This window comes from Aythya fuligula, chromosome 9, assembly GCF_009819795.1.
Source record: "Aythya fuligula isolate bAytFul2 chromosome 9, bAytFul2.pri, whole genome shotgun sequence".
NCBI lineage: Eukaryota > Metazoa > Chordata > Aves > Anseriformes > Anatidae > Aythya > Aythya fuligula.
In genome coordinates, this window is record NC_045567.1 from 3489916 (window position 1) to 3512757 (window position 22842).

General features: G+C 41.7%; 1 protein-coding gene across 6 annotated transcripts in view; it reads right to left on the reverse strand.

The window, feature by feature from the left end:
* The window catches only part of AGFG1 (ArfGAP with FG repeats 1), a 35605-nt gene extending 13105 nt beyond the window's left edge, over positions 1 to 22500 (reverse strand). For all 6 annotated transcript variants that reach the window (XM_032193103.1, XM_032193102.1, XM_032193101.1 and 3 more), the window contains exons 1-5: positions 22245 to 22500; positions 13844 to 13937; positions 3557 to 3672; positions 2848 to 3010; positions 2198 to 2354 (exon numbers count right to left, since the gene is read on the reverse strand). In XM_032193103.1, the coding sequence (XP_032048994.1) occupies positions 2198 to 2354; positions 2848 to 3010; positions 3557 to 3672; positions 13844 to 13937; positions 22245 to 22411 (697 nt within the window). In that variant the 5' untranslated portion in view covers positions 22412 to 22500. The remainder of the gene's footprint in view (positions 1 to 2197; positions 2355 to 2847; positions 3011 to 3556; positions 3673 to 13843; positions 13938 to 22244) is intronic.
* Positions 22501 to 22842: the final 342 nt, after the last annotated feature.

Consider the following 22842-nt stretch of genomic DNA (forward strand, 5'->3'; position numbering starts at 1 on the left):
GGAACTTTAAATACAGAAAGTAAATGTAAAGTCAGTAAGGTTTTTCCTCAACATGCAGCAGTGCCCTGAGCAAACACAGTACATTGGAAATAAACTTGGAGAAAAAAAGGAGCATATCAAAAGCTGCTCTTCATGTAAGATTTTCAAGGTTTACATCTAGACTTTATAGATCACAGCACAAGTTTTATTATTTTCCTAAGAGCTGCTGCACTCACTTGTTCCTTAATTGCAGAGACAGTAACTTATACTAGAAGACCTTAAATTTGCTGATGCTCTTCAGTGGTTTCTTTAGTTAGCCACAGTGTGCATGAAGGGAAAGAGACAAGTCCATCCCCTGCACGCATAGCAAAAAAGCTCTAAAACAAGAACACCAGACCATAAACTTTGATTAAGTAGTGCCTGATCACAAACAAGTTCTTCCATCCTCCGCTGTAGGTATGTGACAGAAATGACAAATATGCCACTCAGTTTTGTGCCAAAGGTGGTGGGTGGGCTGACCAACCTTCCTTCTTGTGTTTGAAAGGGACAATGCTGTAACACTGCATTATTAGTTGTAGTTAACACTACCCCGTGGTTACTGCATGCAGTAGAAGCCTTACAAATATTTTATCCTAGCAAATAAGAAAACTTCTGCTAAAACAGTTTAGCATACATATTCAGCTATTACATGCTCAGAAATACATTTTGTTTTCTAGAAATGAATTTACCTGAAACTGTTTTGGGTTCTGAAGGTTTTCCCTAAGAGCCATGGATATGATCACGATGTATAACTATTGAAGTAGAAAACTAGTCACTACATCTGGGCATTACTCATGCTTTGGATTTTCAGCACTTAAGATATGCTGTTAATTTTTAGTTGAAATATTTTATTTATGCTGGAGCATTTATACTCTTTTTACCATTTTAAAAAGTAACCAGAAGAATGGAAGAATTTTTACCTAGTTTTTGAACACAGGATTGAAATATAGGTGTAACAGGACTTTCACCTTTTGCAATCAACAAATAGTAAGTATACATTTAGACTCATTCAGCACAAATTTGACAAGTTACTGGAAAGAGTTAAACGTCTGCAGTTTCTCCAGTAACAATTACACTACTGGCCAGTCACTACAAGTTCTCACACTTAAATATACCTCCAAAACCAGGATTAACATGAAATCTTCCATTAAGGATTTGACAGGATACACTGCAATGTTATTCCATTTCACTGAGTTTAGCTAATTATTCAGCAATACTTTTTGAAAGTTAACTTTAACCAAGCTTTGATACTTTGCTTAATTCTTCAGGTATACGATGGGAATCCTCTCAATCACACTTCCTCTCAGCCATTAACAACTTCAGGATTTCTAAGAAACATCTCTTGTTGGCTTAGCAATACTGCAGTTTCTCTCAGAAAAAAAAAATAGATGAAAAGCTCATTCAGAGTAGGCAGGCAAAGGTACTTTCCCACAATTGCAATGCAAGTTAACAACAACATACTTCAGTGACCACAGAATCAACCTCTTATTTAGATGACTTCTATGGTTCAAGATCTTTGGCTGAAAATAAACCCCCGAGGGCTCAATGTATTTTACTGAAGATGTTCTTAACTCAAGGCCTACCCCTATCCTCAGTCAAGACATATGTCTGAGGCTTGTTTGTTCTTCTCAAAACTAGAAAATACCACCCACTACAGGCTTCATTCAGTTTTCAAAGACACGCACACAAGGGGCAGGGTGGAACAGGTCATTCTTTAAACTAAGGATGCCTTTGCTTTTCCTCTAAAAACCTGATAGTCATTGTCAATGCATTTGAACTCAAAGTCTTCATATCTCCTTTCTTTTCCTGAATGCTCTTCCTAATAATTTTCAGAAAGAAAATGTAAAGTCTAATATCAGCTTCTCCCTATATTCGGTTACTCATCCTCTCACTCTCTCCCACAAAATTTAAAGTTCTAGTAGTGGGCAGAAAACATTCTATGCATACATATCATAGAAAATAGCTATAGCAACTCCCACTCCAAAAAAAAAAAATCATGATTACCAGCATTTGTGTTCCACCTCTCTCTATAAAAAGAGGAAAGGAAATCTTGACGGATAAAGCATTCTAAAGGCACAGAAATCAGATATACCTTATTCATAAGTGTAGCCTAGTGACATAAAAAAACTAAATCTACTTTTTACACATATAAAGAGGATACACTGCTCTGAATACTCACCTGTATGACTGTTGAAGTGTGCAAAATTAGCAAAATTTGCTGTTGCAGTTGACTGAGGAGCAGGAGCAGCAAAGATATCTGAGCCAAGGTCACTGAGGAGGTCAAATTGTTTCTTTTCTTGTTGCTGCTGTCCTTGAGATCGAACTACAACAGGAGACTACAAACAACATTTCAATTAGATAAGACAAAAAAAGACCCTGATATTTTACCAAAGTGGCTTTTGCAAAATGCTAGAAGGCTATGCTAAGCATATTTAACTGGTCATTTATTCCTCAAGTTTAAGATGCTGTATGTGACACAGACCCCCCTCTAACAGCAGGAGGAAGATATTCTATTTTATGATACTATGACAGCATTTAAGAAAATGCCACTGCAGCCTTTTGGATTAAAGTGACCTAGGAGAATAAAGTAGCAGCGCATAAACAAGCAAGTTCAAAATTATGCATGTAAAACTGCAAATATTGTACTAACACAAGCAAAAAAAGCTATTTTACAAGGTGGATAATAGTTATTCACTGCATTCTGAAGTCTTTAAAATTCAGTACAGGGAAAATAAAAAGAGTTTAATAAGAAGGCTGCAAGATGCAGATTTCTACTGTGAAAGGTCCACTTCGGAGCTGACAGCTCTTCAGCTGTCATTAGGTACTCACTTGGCTAGGTGTGCCCTTGTTTAAGTGCAGTGCAGGTGCAGCTTCTCCCAGGAGAGATTTGAGGGGCTTCACCTCAGGTGTGCTGCTTGTACTACTAGCAGAAGACCCCGATATGGACGCGTGGACTGACGCCACCACCTTTGCTTGCTCTGGAGGAACATACCTACATTCAAAAAAACAATTTTTTGTGTGTTTTTTTTTTTTTGTTTGTTTGTTTTTGTTTTTGTTTTGTTTTTTATAAGTTTAGCATGAAAAGCTCTGCCCAACACATACAAGACTCAAGTATGGATACTGGTAGATCTCAGCTTTGCTATTTTAACCACTATGCCTGCAATAAATTATCAGTACTTCAGTTTGCAAAAATACCTAGGATATAAATGACAGATTTTTAAATAGACTACAACACTTTTTTTTTTTTTTTTAATAAATACAAACCACCCATTGTCTTCTACATCCTAATAAAACCTGCAGGACTCATACTTCACATTGCTACTGAAACAGAAATGGCTTAAGGTGATGTCATCAGTATGTCTTCTCTGCTTCCTGCAGGAAATACGAATGAAGTCCAAAAATCATTTTTACCTTAGAGAGCCATGCAATCAATCCAAAGAGCACACAAAAAGGAAAGCACACTCCAGAACAAGGATAAGATCAGTCACTCTTTCCTTCTGGTCAGAAGCAAACTTTATGAATTGTAAAGCTGTCTTACCATCTTTTCTTCTCATATTTTTCCTGTAGAAATTCCTTTACTTTCTGTGGATCTCTGAAGTCTGGAATTGCTGATGATCTATCATCAAATAGGCCTAGCCAAATCTGTTTGCATACCTTGTACAAAAAAAGGACTGATTAATCACAGAAAATATCTTAATTCAAAAGATATTTAAGTTTACAATTGCTAATATATCAAAGGATTAAGAAGTGCATGGGTGCATATTATTTTCTTCCAGGCTTAGCTTTCTGTAACAACTGACTGGTGCAGCATGTACTGGGTCTAAATACTTGAAGTTGACAGACCATCTGTCACTGCAGTGCAAGTGAATCCTAACATCCATTCGCTGGAAAACACTGCTTTTCAAAAAAAATACTTGCAATATGCATTCATGAAGCGCCAAAGCACCCAATTGTTACTTGTGCTGATCTTCAGGACACTTCTTCACCTAATGTACACAAACTGTTAGCCGCACTTCATGGTTTAAACTGCATTGACAGAGTCCATATGCCACATCATTAAGTACCAGATGCAAGCCTTAAACTATTTTGATTTTAATATTTACAATAACTATTTGGATATAGAAACTTTTTTTAAACAGTCTTTCTTACTATGCTGCTGTCTCTGAACTTTAGCTATAATTTTGGTATCATATACTTTTAATTTTAGCGAGGGTGAGAGAAGAGGGAAAAGAGCTACTCTTGCTCTGCTTTCATTTTCTCAACGCAGTTGTGAGTCAGCAAAAGTTGAATCAATTGCAAAACCCTTCATATCTTCAGCTTCAACTCTCAGCCAAAATGAGAGGAAAGGTGACAGTTCTGAAAATCAAACAAGACGCAAGAGTTCTAACTCCGTTAAAATGAGGCTTTCCTTAAGCACTTCAGAGCACTCCATGCCTAACCTGCATATGCATCCAGACAATACACCAAACATTAGCTATCCTCTAAAAACAGACTCTGCCATTTTAGAACAGGTTTCCTCCAGAGAATCAGAGTCAAAAAGGTTCTGGTTTTATGATGCATGTGCTTTCTTCCCACAACCTTTCTGAAATAGTCCTGACCATCCCGCTCATCAGCCTCCTACAAGTGTTCTCTTCTACAGTATCAGGTTTTCAGCATTGTCTCCCATGACCTTCAAAGGAAGTACATGCTCTAACAGGCCTATGCATAAACTGATTGCCCTGAAAGTTGGGGAATTGTGGTAGCAGCTGTGATACTTACACCTTCCCAAGACAGGCACTAACTCTGGGAGTGGACAATGCTGGGGGGAAACAAATCTTCCTGTAGGTTGTTACAAATTAGCTGGCTATCTTCAAACACAGTAGTCAAATTGCATAGATCTTAGCTGTCATTTCAAAGATTTCTTAGGATTACACAGATTGGACAGACAGTGTAAGTATTTTTTATCCTTGGCATCTTGGTTTTATTTAGCCTGCTTGTATGTATCTCACACTCCGTAGTCTCATTGTTTACAGGACAGAGGCAAACAAGGGAAAACGTCTAACAATCAAAGGACAGCTCTAAATTATTTAAATACTCATCTAAAAAAATAACATTAGTAATTGAGTTGTTTAATTGAAGCACAAACTATACAGCATTTGTTCAGCAGCTATGCTCCACAAAAGGGTTAACTTTCATGCACTGAGTGGAGTTTGCAAAGTTAAACAGCCATAATTTGTTGTCTGTTAGTGGGTGGAATGAAATTGAAAGTAATTGTTTCATACTTCTTGTGAAGAAGTTGCAAGCTACAGACAGTCAAAAAGTCACACGCCTGTCCTAAACCACTTTAAATGAACAATACCAATCCTTCACTCTGTCAACCATAAACCCTACCTTACCAACAAGGTGTTTAATTCGCAATATCCACGGGATGCTCTGATGCGGGCCAGCAGTAGTATTTCTGTGTACAGCTTTGTAGGTGTAACTGTACCAACTAGCAGTCAGGTGATTGCTAGGAGCAGAAAAGCCTTGTTTATGGCTAAATTCAGAATATCTGTTAACAGGAGTTGGTATTTGAACTTACACAGCTGTGCCCTCCCCCCCACTGTAACATTGTGAGGAACATCAGGAAACACTGATGGAAAGGAAGAGCTGTACCTAATTTTGGACAAGGCCCAGCTTCATCCTGCACCCAGCAGAAAAACACCCAGGGCTGAACAGTGATGATCAGTTTACACCCAGCCTAAAATAAGGTAGCGTGTGAGAGAGGAGGTCCCATTCCCTACCCATTTCAGGTCATTAAATTCCTCCCCCTTCTTGTATCACACAAGTCAGATCAAATAAACTTATCACAACTACCATGCCATTGGTAGCACTGAAACCCACCCCGAGACCAACTCGGTCAAACCACAACCCACTTCTTCACCTTTCTCCCTGTCTTCTGCTTCACCTTCACCCTGAAGTGCCTAAGCATTGAGAGGGTGGGCAAGAGAAGAAAAAAAAAAAAAAACAAACTCCACCTCAGGTAAGTCTCAAGCCCTTCTGGCAATTCCTAGGAGAAACCAGAAAGTGAGACGTTGTGTGAGTTGAGGTCACTACCAGCTGTAGAGCTAGAGCGGCATCAGCTCTGCGAGTATGCAAACAGGCCATAAGGAAGATGTAAGGAGGACGTACTGCCCAAATCCATCCTTTTACAGCAATACTTGATGTGAGCATCTTAAGCGTGTGGGTTCTTGCATATTTAGCCTTCAGAAAGGAAGCTTCCAAAAACATTTCCTGGAGCAACTCATTTCTTCTAAATAGCTGAACACAAAAGCACTAACTGAAATGTGTCTTAAGTCACTGTAATAGCTTATTTGAACCTGACAGGCATTCTTTATTGGTTCTGTTACTGGAAGCAGAGAGCAAAGCATTACTAATGAGTAAGGGTGAAACTGCAAGACGCTGCCACCAGGCAGCAGAACCCACACTTAGCCTCACTCTCTTCAGCAAGCAGTGCTCACTTTAATGAGCAGCTTGACAGCAGTAGCCATACAAATACTGTCTAAAACATTTGCTTTTGCACACCAGAGATGCAAGTTACATTTCATACAAGTTCCTTTACATAAAGCATTCGTAGAAGAGTAAATGTAATTTCTTAGAAGTCTTATAAAGAAAATGTTCTTTAGAAAGCCAAGTTTTAGCAAGCTTTATTATCACACAACTAATAAAAGGCACAGTTTTGTCTATTTCTGTATGAAGTACCACCCAATGCTTTGAACATCAGCAGCCGTTCCAAGCAAGCATTCAGAACACAATAAAGGCCTCTTGTCTTTACTTGCTTGCTGGTGACCTGTACGCTCTTTCTGGCTATACTTTTGTTACTATCATCTGACTTGACAGGGATCCACAATACTGCATTGATTATGCTTCAAGCGAGTCCTAATACACAATATCCATCTATCTACAAAAAGGCAAATGGCAGTACGCTGTACAGTATTATAGGATGAAATCAAAATTGGAAGTTAAAATAGAAGGAAATATTGTGGTCAGCATACTCATTCTATAGGTGTATTTTGAAATAGTGACTTATTTTAAGATTACAGAAAGACAGCTAACAGTACTAGGTAGATAGCTAACATACTAGGTAGGTAACTAGATAATAGATAGCTAACTATATGCTTACAGGTGGTGCAAAGTAAGAAATGTGCATATTTTACCTACCAGATCATGACGCTATTTCAGAGATATTTAAAAGACAGTCTTACAAGAAAGATCAAGGAACTGCCTTTTTTTCTTTTTTTTTTTTTTTTTTAAAACACCATATAACTTACTGTTAAATTATGGTAGGGAATGATCATTCAGCATCTACATCTTTGGTACCCTAGTTACTTACCACTAATCACAGCTTTTAAATCCACTAAAATCAGATCAGCAACTTCAGCTGACATTACTTCTGTGTGAGCTTCAGTTTTTTGCTCTATCTTGCCTGATAGCTGCATGGTCAAGGCACCTGAACAGATCAGCACACAGCCATTCCCAGCAGGTGCTGACTCATGCCCAGGCATTACCTCCAAGACATGGAACAAAAGGTACAAAGAGCTGGTAAAGGGCACATAAATCTGCACAAAGACAAACTTCAGGAGACCAGTTGCTCTATTAGTCACAAAGTTTCCTTAGCTTTTAAATATAAACTTAGTACAAGAGAAAAAACAAAGTAATTAGAAACAAAAATTACATGCTTTGAAAAATTTGCATTTGGTATTCCAAACAGCACGTATTTTAGAATACCTACTTCGTACATTAACCAGACTTGTAGGGCTGATTAACAAAATGCTCCTGCCCAGGTTTCATGATGGAACTTACACTCCATGATAACAGAATTACTTACTCCTTTGCTTTTCTGGGTAGCACATAAAGAAGCACCTGAATTCATCACAAAGTTGCAGAACTTTACTATAAAGGTAGCAGACCTAAAAATTCTACAGGTCTCTGAAATCCTTCTCCTTTACCCCATCTCCTTGGGCACACTAGTTCAGCCATTTAATATTAGTATTATTCTTCTCACAGCAGCACCACAAGTAAGCCTCTGCTCAAAAGCTCTGTTCATTCACCGAACACCTGACTATATTTCTCCTTTTGATAACCAAAGCTCTATTAAACAAAATGCTCTGCTTACAGGAGAAGAGCCTGGCCAGTTGGAACCAAGAGTAAACATTCACATTACATGGGAGCCCCTAGGAACAGTGGAACATATCCAACAATCCATAATCATTGCCCACTGTCCCTGAAAAGTATAATTAATCCATGTCCCACTGGTTCACCAATGCAGCGAGAAGAAAAAAGATAGCATTGAAGCCACAATGATCAAGCGTATGCAGTATTTGAACATCTACTTCTGTTGAAGGGTTGACAGAAGCGAGACTGAAGTTTTGCTTGCCTCCACTATCTCTCAGTGAATATCATGGGAGCTGCAAAATAAGATACAGCAAAGACAAACAGATATTGTCCCGTGACAATAAGAAGTAGAAATCAAGATGTAGAATAGCTGTCCTCATGCAATCTAAGAGTTCAGGAGGACTCTTTTACAACTGGTTTGGGAAGAACAACATCTATTCTCTGCCAACAAGCTTCAAGCCTGCATGGAATGTCATTAGACATTTGGCAACTAGATACTGGGAAGTTCAGAATTAGATCAGTAAGTACAGCATGCAGCAACAAGGGAAACAGAAGCACAACCAGCTTCAACCTACTCACCCTGACCTAGTTAAAAACCCAGGAGGTATTAAGGAATAGACTGTGAGTTGCCACAACTTAAATTTATGATGGAAAGGAGAAAATGGGCCAAGTGCATGCAGTATGCTATGATAAAGTTTTCACCTATATTTCTCTTCATACCATCGGTTACACTGAGTCTATACTTCAGGAAAAACTCTTAAAAATAACTGTATTTACCTACCATGATTTCCATAAATGTTTAAGTTTGCAGTCTATGGTCTGAGCAATCACCTATTTTCAGCTTCGGCACAGAGTGCTACAGAACTCATCCTACTCATTGTGTAGAACTCCACCTATTCATTTGTTGACCAAACAAAGTTGACCTGAAAAGCTTCTGGCTTAAAAGCTATCCTCCTAGCTGGATTCCATACTTACAGGAGTTCCAGAAGGGCTCAAAGGCTAAGAGCAATGCACATTTACCTGTCTGTAGGTTTATTGTTGTTGTATTTGGTGGTAGGGTTGTAGACTTGTGAGGTGGGGAGGGAAAGGCACACTAAAAACTGCTAGTAAAGAAAAATCAGCAGTATCCATCTCATTTTGCAGAAAGCCTGGAAGAATCTGAGAGTTCAGTTACTTCTGTTCTGGTGCCATGTATTTCAACCACCAAACCTTTTACCGTGTCATAACTGCTTCACTGATACTGATCTCCAGTGTGTGGGAAGGCGGATATGGGAGAGACAAAAGGCCTTCTGCTTGCACAACACATCGAGCCACCACACTTCAGAAACTCCTGTTCGCGCGGTTGTGCTAGTCGGGAATAACACAGATTCAGCTGGGACAGCAAAACTGAGCTTTTAGTCATGCAGTACCCTGCTCTTCTATGCCGTGAAGGTAGCGTAACAAGGCAACTCTGACAGAGCATCCTCTGCTAGCAGCAGCTGTCCTTCAGCTAGAAAAAGCATGCTGTCAGACCTACAGTAACGGAGCACTGTGAGTTTAGACCCAGACACAGCGCTGCATAGGAAGATTACAAATGTCAGTCTGGTTTAAACAGCTCTAATGAGATATTACCTCTCAGGCGCCCAGTAAGTGTCAAATTAGCTTTCTCCCTCCCCCCCCAAGAAGATATCCTCAGTTATGCACCAAATGTAATGCTGACAGTGCAAAGAGCTACAGATTACTACACACCAAAACTATGTTCCAAAACACAGCACTCACCACAGGAAGAAAGATTTGGAAACAGTTCCCTTCTGTAAGCAAGTTAGAGCTTTGTTTAGTAGTTCAGCACTTCTGATGTCAATATTATTCATTAATCTCTGTAGGTTTAAGGAATTTTATACTGCCAGGATACTGATTTCAAAGCCAGTTTGGGTCCAGCTGCTTTCATAAGCAGAGTCCAAGCTGGCAAATCCTGCTCACAACGACATCGCTCCATACACAATCAGCTCACATCTCTCTCTAGCGCATTAACAGAACCGGGGATGTACTACAAGGACACCTGACTGCACGGCTCCTGCTGTCAGGACTCATCAGCTCCAGCCTAGTACTATTCTTCTCACTCCCAGGTTTCTAGGCCACTTTCCTTAGCAAAGGAGATTCCAGGAAAGCACTCCAGTAGGACCAAACACCAGCTCGGAACCAGTCCCACGCTGCTGCTGGTTTGGGAGATGTAAATCTTCAGCAAGTTAGAGTGCAGGAACCCGATAAGAAACATTTGCACAGGTGGTGTGGTTTAAGCTGGGAAGCAGGCAGGCAGCACACAGCCATTCCCTCACTGCCCTCCAGGGGGACAGGGGACACACTTTGGGGGGGAAAAAAAAAAAAAAAAACGAACAGTAAAACTTGTAGGTGGAGGTAAAGACAGTTTAATAGGAAAGAAAATGGAATGGGGAAAAAAAGAAATATACAAAATAAGTCATGTACAACAACTGATGCTCAGCCAGTCCCCAGGCAGCAGTAGCTCCCAGCCAGCTCCCCCGGCCTTATTACAGAGCCCGATGTCATATGGCACGCCACCTCCCTTTGGCCCATTTGGGTCAGCTGTCCTGGCTGTGTCCCCTCCCAGCTCCTTGTGCATCCCCAGCCTCCTCGCTGGCAGGGCACTGAGAAGCTGCAAGGCCTTGGCTTTGGATAAGCACTGCTCTGCAACAACGAACATGTCCGCGTGTTATCAGCATTGTTCTCATCCTAACCCCAAAACACAGCACTGCACAGCAAAGGAACTCTATCCCAGCTGAAACCAGGCCAACAGGTGCTATCAGGAGTCAGGAGGGTTGGCACTAAAACCCATTTAAGCACTGCTAAACTAATCCCAAGCAGCTGAGGTCTCCATTCTTGCTGCAAAAGTGTGCTAACCCAGCTAACCCCAACACCTGCAAAACCAGAGTCTAGATGTCTGTTTACACCTGCAGAAGACTAAGCAACACCAAAATACAGACCTTTCCAAACACAGCAAGAAGGTTTAAACCTGAACTTGAAGTAAAAACACACAGAAGTCACCTGTGCTAAGACGACATTCCTTGCAGATATACACACAGGGAAGGAAGTGGCACCTCCCATCTGAAGAAATCTGCTCTGAGTGTCCTCTTCCCAAAGTAATCCCTTTATGGAGGCCTTCTAGTAAGTAAAGGTTTTTAGCCATATGTGCCAGTAAAGCTGGCCATTTGTGACAACCAGGGAAAAATTATTTCAGAAATGAAGAAAGTGTTACCATTTAATTTTTAAGGGAACTTCAGCCTCACACAACACATTGACCTTACAGATAACTCCCTGAAGGACAGTAGAAAAACTACTTCCTCCAAGAACCTTACTACCTACCTTATCTCAGGGAAGGTTTGCATAACATGCTTTCTTGCTATTCTCCTTTCTGTTGAGAACAAATTCCCTGCAGTATACCACGAGCTACTAATCCAGAAGCAAGAAAAAACTTACCACAGAGGTCCTGGCCACACTGGAGAATGACTAAGTGGACAAAGTGGAAATGAAGTATTTTAACACACCACAGAAAAACAGAAGGTAAAAACACCAAATTGGAAAGAAAAAACAAAAAACTTTCAAATGGCACAGAACTAAACAACTGAATGTTACAACAGCATTTAATTGCTGTACTTTGTTTCACATTGATCTCTAAGATGTTGGACAGGTCCATGTCAGGCTGAACAAATTAATCCCACAAAGTTTTGTTGCTTAACATATACACAACAGACACCTAGGCTGAAGAGCAAACTAGACAAAGATTTTTGTAAGGCGAGATGAACTTCATTTACCCAATACTTTATCTTATCTGCAGGGAAGTATTCCAAAGTCCAATACCAACAAAAGGAAGCTACTATTTAACTACAGCAACATACAGCATGGCAAATTGAAATTGTGTTTTTACTTAGGTTTTAAACTTCTAATGCTCTTTAAAATAGTATCACTCAAATATTTCAACACCCGTTAAGCCTACCACCTGCAAGTCCAGAAGCACATCTTATTTATGGGGTAGCTTATTTAAATCATTGCCATGCTTTTGTTAATGAGATAAATAAGCACTACAACAGACACAAAGTCCTGCGCTTTTGAAGCATATTATACCATCACAGATACCCGTTAAGTGGTTTTAGGTTGATAATTTTACATAAACTAAATCATTATGATTGAAGGGCGGTCAGGTCTATTATAAGGACAATTACCCTGAGTAGTGATCACTTAAGACTTCGGATCAGAGAAAGAAATGGTTACATTCTGTAGCCTTTGCCGAGTCCAGAAATAAATCAAAACAGATGCAGGTGCATATATATATATATACACACACACACCTCTGCATATACATGTATGCATTTTTATGTTTTCCTATACACTTGTGAAATAAAGCAATGTTGGAGTTTACAGCCAAATCTTACAGGAGGAGATTCTTACATAAGGCATCTAAACCCACAAAAGATTCTTTATGACCCTCCTTATGCAAAGCATCAATAACATACACTATCATATACAATGTCACACGGCTTTACCATGCCAAAGAAATTTCAATAAACACTAGTCAATACCACTGACAAAAATTTGTAGTGTCTGGAAAAGTTTTGACCTTGTTCCAGCTTTGTCTAGAAGAATTGTCCACTGACAGTCATTTCAACAAATAACACATTTGCTAGGACAGAAAAAGAAACTGCTATTTCTATTTCCATTCTTAAAGCAGGCAGTTACAAACAGGGCTAAGTTTAAGAAAGTTAAGTATCAACATTTTAACTAAAAATGGGCTTTACCCTCACAAAGCTTCACAACAACTTGTTAACAAGATACTCCATAGCCTACAATCAATAATTCTACTAACCAAAATACAGATCCAATCAAAAATAAAAAAGAATCTTTTCTATATTTGGATTAGAAGAAAGAGTTGCCTCAAATAATTTTCATATACTGTAACTTCATGTTATAGCATATTAAAATACAAACGTCTTCCTCAAACTGAAGACATTAACAGCTACAACCAGGGTTTACACTCTCCACACATCTCCATAAAGGCAACTCAACATTCACCTCAGATTTAGTTTTCATCTATTACAAAGAAAAAAGAGCAGTACACTGGAACTTCCTCTCTTCAAAGCTGCCCAAGCCACTCTAAACATACAGTTGCCTCTTATCTAATCCTTAGAGGAAAAAGGATTTCTCCCTTTCCTTCCTCTCTTTAAGGACCTTCAAAATATTGATATATTTTCATTACAGAAAGAGGCTGTTGAAACTGCTGGAAGACTGACACCTACTCAATAGGAATACAACTATAGGCAACAAAATTATTTTCATCACCATTGACTCTTTCAGGAAATACTGCTGCATTCAGCCTAAAGGTCTAGGCTTCCAGAGGAAAAGTAGAGTCAGATGCATACTGCCTTCTGCAAGAGCAAAAGAAAACCCCACTCAGAAGCACCGATCACGTGAACCTAGGTTGTCTGCATTGGGCAATAACACACAGTATTGATCAGCTACCTAAGTGAAATGAGTGTGTTTTTTTTTTTTTTTTTAAAAAAAAATACGCAATCCAGTGAACTTGGCTTCAAAAGACTCTTGTCTACCTTTTGCTTCAAAAAAAAAAAAAAAGCTCAAGCTTTAAGTACTAAAGTTGAATATTTAAAAAGTGTCCATCACTGGGTACTCTGTAATGAATACTTACTTCATTTCCATGTTTCTGCAGAAATTCTATTTCCTGTTGTGTGAAAGTAGTCATTGAAATTGACTTCACTCTGTGGGGAGGATTCAAGCCCCGTCTAAAAGAAGAAGCAAGTAGTATTTCGTCAGTATTCAGGAAGTCTGTCATCACACAATCACTTTTAACATAAGTCAGCCTACCCCCAACTAGCATTCAGAAAGCAAAAATCTAATACTGGGATTTCAGAGGAGACCCGTGCTGCACACGCTAACTGCCCCTTTTTATGCAACTTCATGAACACATTAGACTTGAACTTTTTGAAATCTTAACCTGCTTCCCCAAACTCGTTTGCCTTTTCTTCTTTCATCTCTCTATCTTGGGCTCCTCCAACATCATTTTTCTTTCCCTCCAGCTCCCCTCTTGGTTCAACCTACTCCTACCAGTACTTCTACTTAACCACTACATTTCTGCCAACCAAACTCCCCAGCTCAGACTCTTTTCCTCCCACCTTAACCTTTGCTTCCTGTCTCCTCTCAGCATTTTTTTTTCTAGTTTATTTTTTGCTCCTCTGCACAGGTCTGTTGTCTTCCTCCCCCTGAACACTACGCAAGTAGCAGCAGCTGAAGAAAAAAGCTGCCATTTTTACTGTGCTTCAAACAAGAACAAACATTATTAGTGCAATAGCTCAAAACTCAGTGGCTCTGCCTTAAGCAGAAACTGGCACCAGCCTCACATCCACAGACCGCTGCAGCGGGACTAGTAGCAAGTCAATTTTGTTGCCAAAGCCTAATATTGTCAAACCCAGGTCAGTCAACAGCTACAAGCATCAAGAAAAATCTTGCTGAGCAACTGTGCGAGTATAAGAAAAAGCTTGAGAAGAAAAAACTTTTTGCTTAAGTACATGCTAGCTACTGCTTTGGCCTGCAGATACTTGCAACTGAAATCACGCTGTGTTTTGCTCAGTGGCACCAAGGACATTACATCCCACATGCACCAAACAGCAGAGACACTAGCATAGGCAGGACAGCTGTTAGCTTAACAGGCGGGTTCAACAAGTCTTGATGCCTGTCACATCACCTTAAAGAAAAGGTAACTATGAGATTTCAAAGAATGTGCTATGTATGTGAGAAGAAAGTTTCCAGAAGCAAAGCTTGGAGAAGCTTTCCAGGAACGTAGTACAGGGCTAACACATTGCTACCAGACCAGCTGATACGAGCTAGCTTTATTGCTTCTTTCTGCTACTTAGCATTAATAATAAATTTGGTTCAGATTGCCTTTAGGAATAGACATCACTGACTACTAAGTTAAGATTTAAATTTTCTTTAACTTGATGATTATTCCAGGAACACTGTAATTGTTATTTGTCAAACCAGCACATTGCAAATCTGATGTTCCAAGTATTAAAAGATCCTAACCTTTGTACTCCAGTTTTAAAAAGAAAATTTTAGCTGAGGTTCTATTTAAATGTGACAAAAAAAAAAAAAAAAAAACCACTACTGTGATTTTAGCTTGCAATTTCACCTTGATGCATAAATCCACTGTACCTGTAAAAGGACAACTCTGCCCCTGTGTTTACAAAACACCTTTGTTTCCACATGTTCAGTTTAATTAAAGCTGGATACCGATAAGAACAATGAGCAGGACATTTTTGTTTAAGCTTCATATTAAAAGAAACAAATTTAAGACACCCCATTTGAAATACCTGAATAAAAACGAACAATGAATTGTATCTTGCTAAGACATACAATGAACTTAAAAGTACCTTAAATGCAAAAATCGTATGTGAATCTACTGATAGCATTCTGTAAAACTAATTCTCATCTTCTGCTTAAGCAAATTCTTCAAACCTGACTGTCTAAAATTGGACTCCATGGTTTAGTACCTCAGCAAGAAGGCAGAGGAAGTTTTATTAAACTTCGAGAGAGCTTTCAAGCTGGTTTGTCTATTTGGATCAAGCATCCCCAAATAAACTGCTCGTCTTAAGATGTCTGAACTCCACATTAAATTGAAATCAATTTAACTTCTTTTACCAAATTTTAAGCCAAATCCACATTTATTTCACAAATAAACACCACATTACAATACTGTAATATTACCTAAAATTTAGGAAGTAAATATTCATTTTACGACGATGCAAGTATTAAAAAAATAATCTACAACTTCAACACAATTACACATCACATCACAGCTGCTGCTGGTATAATGATGTTTGCAGGTTTTGTTTGGCTTTTTCTTTAAATACACCTTGTTGCCCCATGCATGCAAGGGAAAAACTACTCACTACGTCACACCGCAGCATCACGTTAAATGACAGGATAGAAATAAAGGTGGTATCTGCTGTGTGCTTCACAGAAATATGCTCCTCAAATAATATATAACAACCAGTGTCTTGCTTTTACACCAAATACGAAGTGGTTCTGTCTGCCTTAGTCTGGTCAATTTACTCTCCTCATTTTAAGGAAGATACCCATAAAAACATTTAGAACTACTTTAAAAGCTGTTCACTAACCAGTCCACACTACTCAGCACAGGCAGGATATCTGAGCTTCCACACTACCTTCTGCTGGGAATTCACATTTACAACAGATATGGATTAAGCGCTATATTTTACCCATGCTTGGGATTTAAAAGCACTGCACACGTTATTTAACCAGGAAAAACACATGTACCTACATTGATTTATCAGGGCTCTTAACGGCTTTTTACACGAGCAAACACACACTGTCAGCTGTGTTAAGCAGCTGCACAGATGTATTTAAAGCCGTGACTAGCACAGCTTACCCTAACACGAGGCTTCCAGTAGTCCTCTCTAGCCAGTGCAAGATATGTAGTTTTCAAGTTCAGGTTGTAAAATTCCAGATCTGTATAATCTGTGTTTACAGATTACATCCATGACATGTGGTTGAGGTGAATTCTCATTTCTTTTCTGCTCTCCTGCTAAAGGAGGCAAATAGGCCCTGTCCCAAAAAGTCAGATCCCAGCCCAGCAGCACCAGATGCCTCGCGTGATGGCAGAGAGCACATCACTGTACCAGTGAGCCACCAAAGTGGGAAATCTTGAACCTTAATGGCCAGCAATGCAAAGCTAACTGGCTGACTATCAAGCTGCATTATTATACACACAAGTAATTCTTACATATACGTGTAAGATGGCAAGGGGTGGGAGGAAGCCTACAAAAAGCCTCCTCTTACACTAAGCTGTGTATGAAATCAGACTGGAACAAAGGGTTCAATACAAGAGGCTGTATTGCTCAGCATGGAAATACAACCCAAAGCACATGCATAAACTTGCTTAGATAAATTACTTAGAGCCTACAATCAGAACAGCTTAAAAGCAGTTTTATGATTTTCAACTAGGATGAGCCACTTTCAAGCACCCGACACTCATGAACTGACTAGAGCCTCCCTAACACAGCACAGTTGTATTTACAAATTAGAGCTTAAAACAGAAAACCTAAGTACTGAAGCCCCTCTTGGTTCACAAATCCTACGAGATTTTACCCTTCCTCATGTACAGAAATCATTTGATGACCCAGATGATTCACTAACAACTCATCTACATGCAGAGGAAGCTCACTGGTAGGCAGCCAAGTACAATTAAGCTGTATGAGGAATTAAGGACCCCCCTTTTTATATGAAAAAATATATCTAACACTTGCTTCCCTATTCTGTGCATCTGACAAGTGCTTTGCACGGTTCTAATGCTCAGCAGTATTCCTTGTTTAATAGCAGAAAACATTGATTATAATCCTTTAGCAATGACTAAACTCAAACTGACCCTGAACAAATATTTGTGACCCGCAGGGGCGCAGCGGTACCAGTTACTCCTTGCTGTCACCGGGCTCCCGAGGACGCCAGGCAGCAGCTGTCACCACAGCACCCTCGGAGCAGCGCTCGGGAAGGTGCCTGAGCCAGACGGCTCCTGTCACCGCTGCAGCATCCCACACCGAGAGCCCACTCACCAGCACAAGCTTCGTACTCAAAATGGGGCATTTCTGGGGGACAGTGCTTCCAGCTGGGAGAATCTCCTCCACCGATTCCGTCTACGCTGCCGGTGACCCAGCCCGCCAGCCGGGAAGTCACAGAGACCACAGGCATGGCTCTTCTTCAGGGGTACTGTTAAAGCATGTGCTTTTACAGAGGAAGCTTCGAGGCTGCTGGCACAAGGTTGTGAAGTCCCACAGTTTAAACATTAAACATTCAAAACACCGTCCGTGAGCGTTTGTTCCTAACAATTCAGTAGCCAGTTATGGCTGAACTTGGGCTTGTTGGTGGAACAGCCTTTTCTGTGTTCACTGCAAACAAACGTCAGCAGAGGTTCAGAGAATACTGGCCAGGGCTGGACATGCACACAGTAAGTGGGCTTTGCTGAGTTAGAGGGTCACTCCCATGGGAGGACAGGGGACAGATGGCTACTCACCACCGTTAGTATCACCCTGTGTCAGATCCTAACATGACCTCAAGTCTGAGCCAGCAAACTCCGACCCTCTAGGAAGCAGGAAGTTACTGAGAGATAGCAAACACCAAGCCAGCAGAGAGCACCTACATCCCCAAGTGCCTGGACAGCAAGTTTTGGAAAGGCAGCGTCACCACATTCATTGCTATTTCTGTGTTACTGTTATTAGCAAAAAGCAGTAATGGCATTTCCTGGTACCTGAGGACTTCCCTGCAAGCCTTCCACCACCTCACAAGCTCACTTTATATTTTAACAGCCAAAGGCTTATGTACACAGTTAAGATTAATTTAACCCATTTATTGGGAAATAAATCCTTTCTGGACTGCATAGTATTTATTGTGGCATGCACATTTCCTTAGCTTTCCAGCCATGACACTGAAGAAAAAAATGAAATATACATACACATACATAAAACCCAGAGCTTTTTTCTGAGCACGTCCCCAAGAAAAAAAATGTCCTGGAAAACAATGCTAACACAGCCAGCATCACCTTCACTCTAACACCACTTATTTAGGCAATTTTAACTTCTGCAGAAATTCTTCTGGGGAAAGGGACAGTAAATCACAGCCATTACACCAAGATTTATTGTTGAGTTTGTTTCTGGTATTGGCCAAACACACTAATCTGGCTGATACAGAAGTCCCTTAGCCAGGAAAATGTAAGATTTCAACTAGGAATACTATAAGCAGCCAACAGAAGGCCACATCATCCAGTAATTGTAAGAAGTTACATAAAAAAAAGCTTTATCATTCCCCACAGTAACAATATGCTCTGAGTATTCTTGGTTGCTCCTTCCTAACAGAAGCCCAAAGTGCAACCACCTGAATGGGAAAGATCCCGGAGGGCTGGAGGGGAAGGGGTGAGGAGGGGTACCGGGGGGAGGAAGGGGAGCCCTGGTTATCACATCAGCAGGCAGTACACACGCCTCCTGCCAGGCAGTGTTACATCAGGTGTTTGTACACTACAAAATGTGGGGAAGTAAGCTCATAATCAAACCAAGGGACCTCTGTCAAATGAGAAGAACCTTTCTGCCAACCCTGACATCACGAGGAGAAGCCTTCTGACCTGGCACTATCATAATCCTTGACCTGATGAGACAGCTCTGGCACAGCACTTCCTCCCACTTGGGGGGAAAAAAACATGACGTGCGTATTTCTACACATCCTACATTCTTGTCCAACACCAGAAGGCAGAATTCGGCACAGCTTCCATGACGTAGCATGCTTTCTTTCCACATAAAGAGAGCTTGAACACAGGGCACAAGCAGAGCCGCTATCCACACCACTATGCATGACCATGCATGCTCCATTCTGCACAGCCCAGCCTTTGTTCTGGTAAACCCAATCCGTAGGAAATACCCAAGCCCTACATATTATAGGAAACAAGTTAGTTATTCATAACAGAGGAGGTTGACAAGACTCACTTTCAACATTTAAATCAGAAACAGATCATCTTCAAGTCACTAGTTTTTCATCATTTTCAGCAGCATCTGAACAAGCCAGTCAGACTATTTTGGGAGCAGTGGGGAAAGCGGTGGTTTTCTTAAAGCTCTATCTAGTAATAAGGCATCACTCTCTTTCTATACATAGAATTGTCAGTAGAAATAAATGATGGATCCCAGATGAATATTTGGGGTTTTAACAGATTGTCCTTACCAGAACAATGAATAAACACCTCAAAAAACCTGCAAAAAAACCTCGTCAGACATCAGATCTCAAAAGTTTAGAGCTGACTGTACCGATGTCTATCCAAGATCATATGATGTTAGCAGCTGTTTGTTATAGCTAACTGAGCACCTTTCTGAAGGAAACTTGTTAATGTATGAGCATTAGTCTGGCACTGCACCTTACGCTTCAAAGACAGGCTACTTGACTCTAAGAATACTTCCTGCACCAGGCTAGAAAAAAAATTGAAAGAGGAAGCAGTGCAAGTCATTCACATAGCACACAAACAGGGCAAAGTAATAATAATATTAAAGCCTTACAGTAAAACAAGTGCCATGAGGTGGAATGCAAACAGCCATTAAGGACTATGGAGGCAGCAGTACTTCCACACATTAACCAACACGTGGTTCCTCCACTGTGGAAATCTACATTAGGCAATTGGAAATAAGTTGCATGAATGGCTATTCTTACAGAAGTGTTACAAATATCAGTTTCTGATAGTAAAGCAGACCTCACCTGTCTCTAAGTCTCATTATTAAGGAAATATCCCATCACCTAGGGTCTGACGCTTTAACCACTATGTGAGATCTTGAATGCACCATTTATGAAAGCATTACTGAATCAATATGAAAGAACGAGCCCAATTTTACTTCAGGAGAAAGTTTTAAGTCCTCTTCATAGTCATTTACATCAACTTCAAGCATAGATTTTTTTTTTTTATATATAGAAAAACACTGTATATTTATAATAAGAGATGCATTATATTAGAATAACATATTAAGAAATGTCTTTCAGAAAAAAGATCTACTTTCTTTAAGCACAGTAGCATCCAAATGATGGCCAACCTAACAGCAAGTGACAGCTGTTCCTTGCTCACTACCTGTTTCACTGCACGTGCATCCTTTACGTTACTGTAAGTTGGACTATGGACTTCCGTAGGCCGTACATCACAGCTAACAGATAGGAGGAAAAAAAACCTCTTGAACCTGTGTTAAACATCTCAGCAACACACACAATATATTTGTCTATTAAGATTAGGACACCTGCCTGAAAAATAAAGGAGAACATTCTCATATGGCAGTTTTGTCATGCTATTAGTTTAACTAGTAAGAACACGTGCAACCATTAAATAAGCTCTGTGCAGTAGCTTAAAATAGTTTCACATGCCAGCACAAATAACAGTTTGCTAACATAGCAAACAATAGCCAGGGCTGGCTGATTAAGTGCCATGCACATGTCAAAAACGGGAGACTCTTCAGCTCCACAACCTGAATGCAGTTTCTGTATTTGCGTCAAGCCTGTTCAAAAGTCTACACAAAGTAGAAGAAAAAAAAACAAGTCTAATTAGCTGCCTAGCATAAAAGGCGGCTTGTTCCATGTAAATTCAGCACAGAACGAACATGGTTGCTTTGTTTCAAGCCTCATTGTACTTAGCAACTTTGTTCCAAAAGAGCAGACTATGGAAGACCTGTGTGGGGCAGGGTCCATAGTCAGTCCTTCTTAGTAAGGGACAGAAATTAGTTCAGGCTCTCTCGTGGGCGTTTTATGAACTAAAACCTTTACAAACAATCAGGATCCTTTGACACACTGCTTATTACTTGGGCCACTTCTTTGACTCTGCTCCATTCCGCACACACCATGCCAAGAAACCAACACGCGGACAGGCTCAGCTGAGCAAGCAGTACCGCTGCAGACAGCCGGCTTTTCCTCCGGTCACGTATACACAACCGGCATCCTACAGATACCCCGAAACCCTGACCTGCCTGATCCCAGCTGCTCCTGCTCCATCCGTGCTCCTCAGGGGAGGAAGGGTGGAAAAAGGAGGAGTGGGGGGAGGCCCGTGCAGGAATGAGGAACAGGAAAAATGCAATCTGCTTTATCAGAGCCATTCCCTTTCTAAGGCTCACACATAAAGTTTGTATGAAGCAAGAGTAAGACTTCAGAAAGAAGTAGTGGATTTTATTTTATTTTTTTTTTGGATCACGTTAAACTGCTAAGCCCGGAGATTACCCTTTTAGCTGGAGCGTGAAGAGTTGCCTCACAAACTTGTGGCACTGCGGGCGCGATTTGGGGCACGGCCGGCTGCCCCCGGCCCCCAGCACCACCGACCGCTGCTGCCGGCGGGGGCAGCCCCCGGCCCCGGCACTGCCACGCAGCCGGGCGCTGGGCCCTCGGCCCCAGGGGCATCCCCCAGGTACCCCCAGCGCCCCCCGGCAGCCTGCCCCCGCCGCCCCGTCCCTCCCAACCCCCGGCACGGAGCCGGGCGGCCCCCGGGGGGCGAAGCGGCGGCGCCCGCCCCGACTCACAGGATGCCGGAGCAGGAGGTGCAGACGAAGCTGCCCACCGTCATGTCGGTGTAGGTGGGGCCGCGCTGGTCGCAGTCGAAGCACTTGCGGTTGGGCGGCAGGCTGCTCATCTCCCGCAGCAGCTTCAGGTGCTTCTCCTCCTGCTTCCGCTTGGCGCTGGCGGCCATGGCCCCGCCGGCACGGGGTCGGCCCGGCACGGCGCCGGGACCCGCTCGCACCCCGACGGCGCCGGCGCTCCGGGGCCCGGCCGGCGGGAGGAGAAGGGGAGCGGGGCGGGCAGGAGGGGGAGAAGGGCGAGGAGGAAGGGGCGGGCAGGGCAGGGCAGGGCAGGCGGCGGGCCGGGGAGGGAGCGGAGCGCGGCCCGGCCGGAGGGCGGGGAGGGGCGGAGGGGGAGGGCAGGGAGCAGCGGCGCGGAGGAGGCCGGCGGCGGCGGCGCCAGGCCCGGGGCGGCTGAATGACGAGCCCGGGCGGAACCTGCGCGACACCTTTATGAGATCAGACAACGAGATGGCGGCGGCGGCGGAGCCGAGCGGGTTCTCCGGAGGCAGCGCCCTCTGCCGCCCGGGAGGACGCATCCCATCCCCTCCCTCCCTCCCTC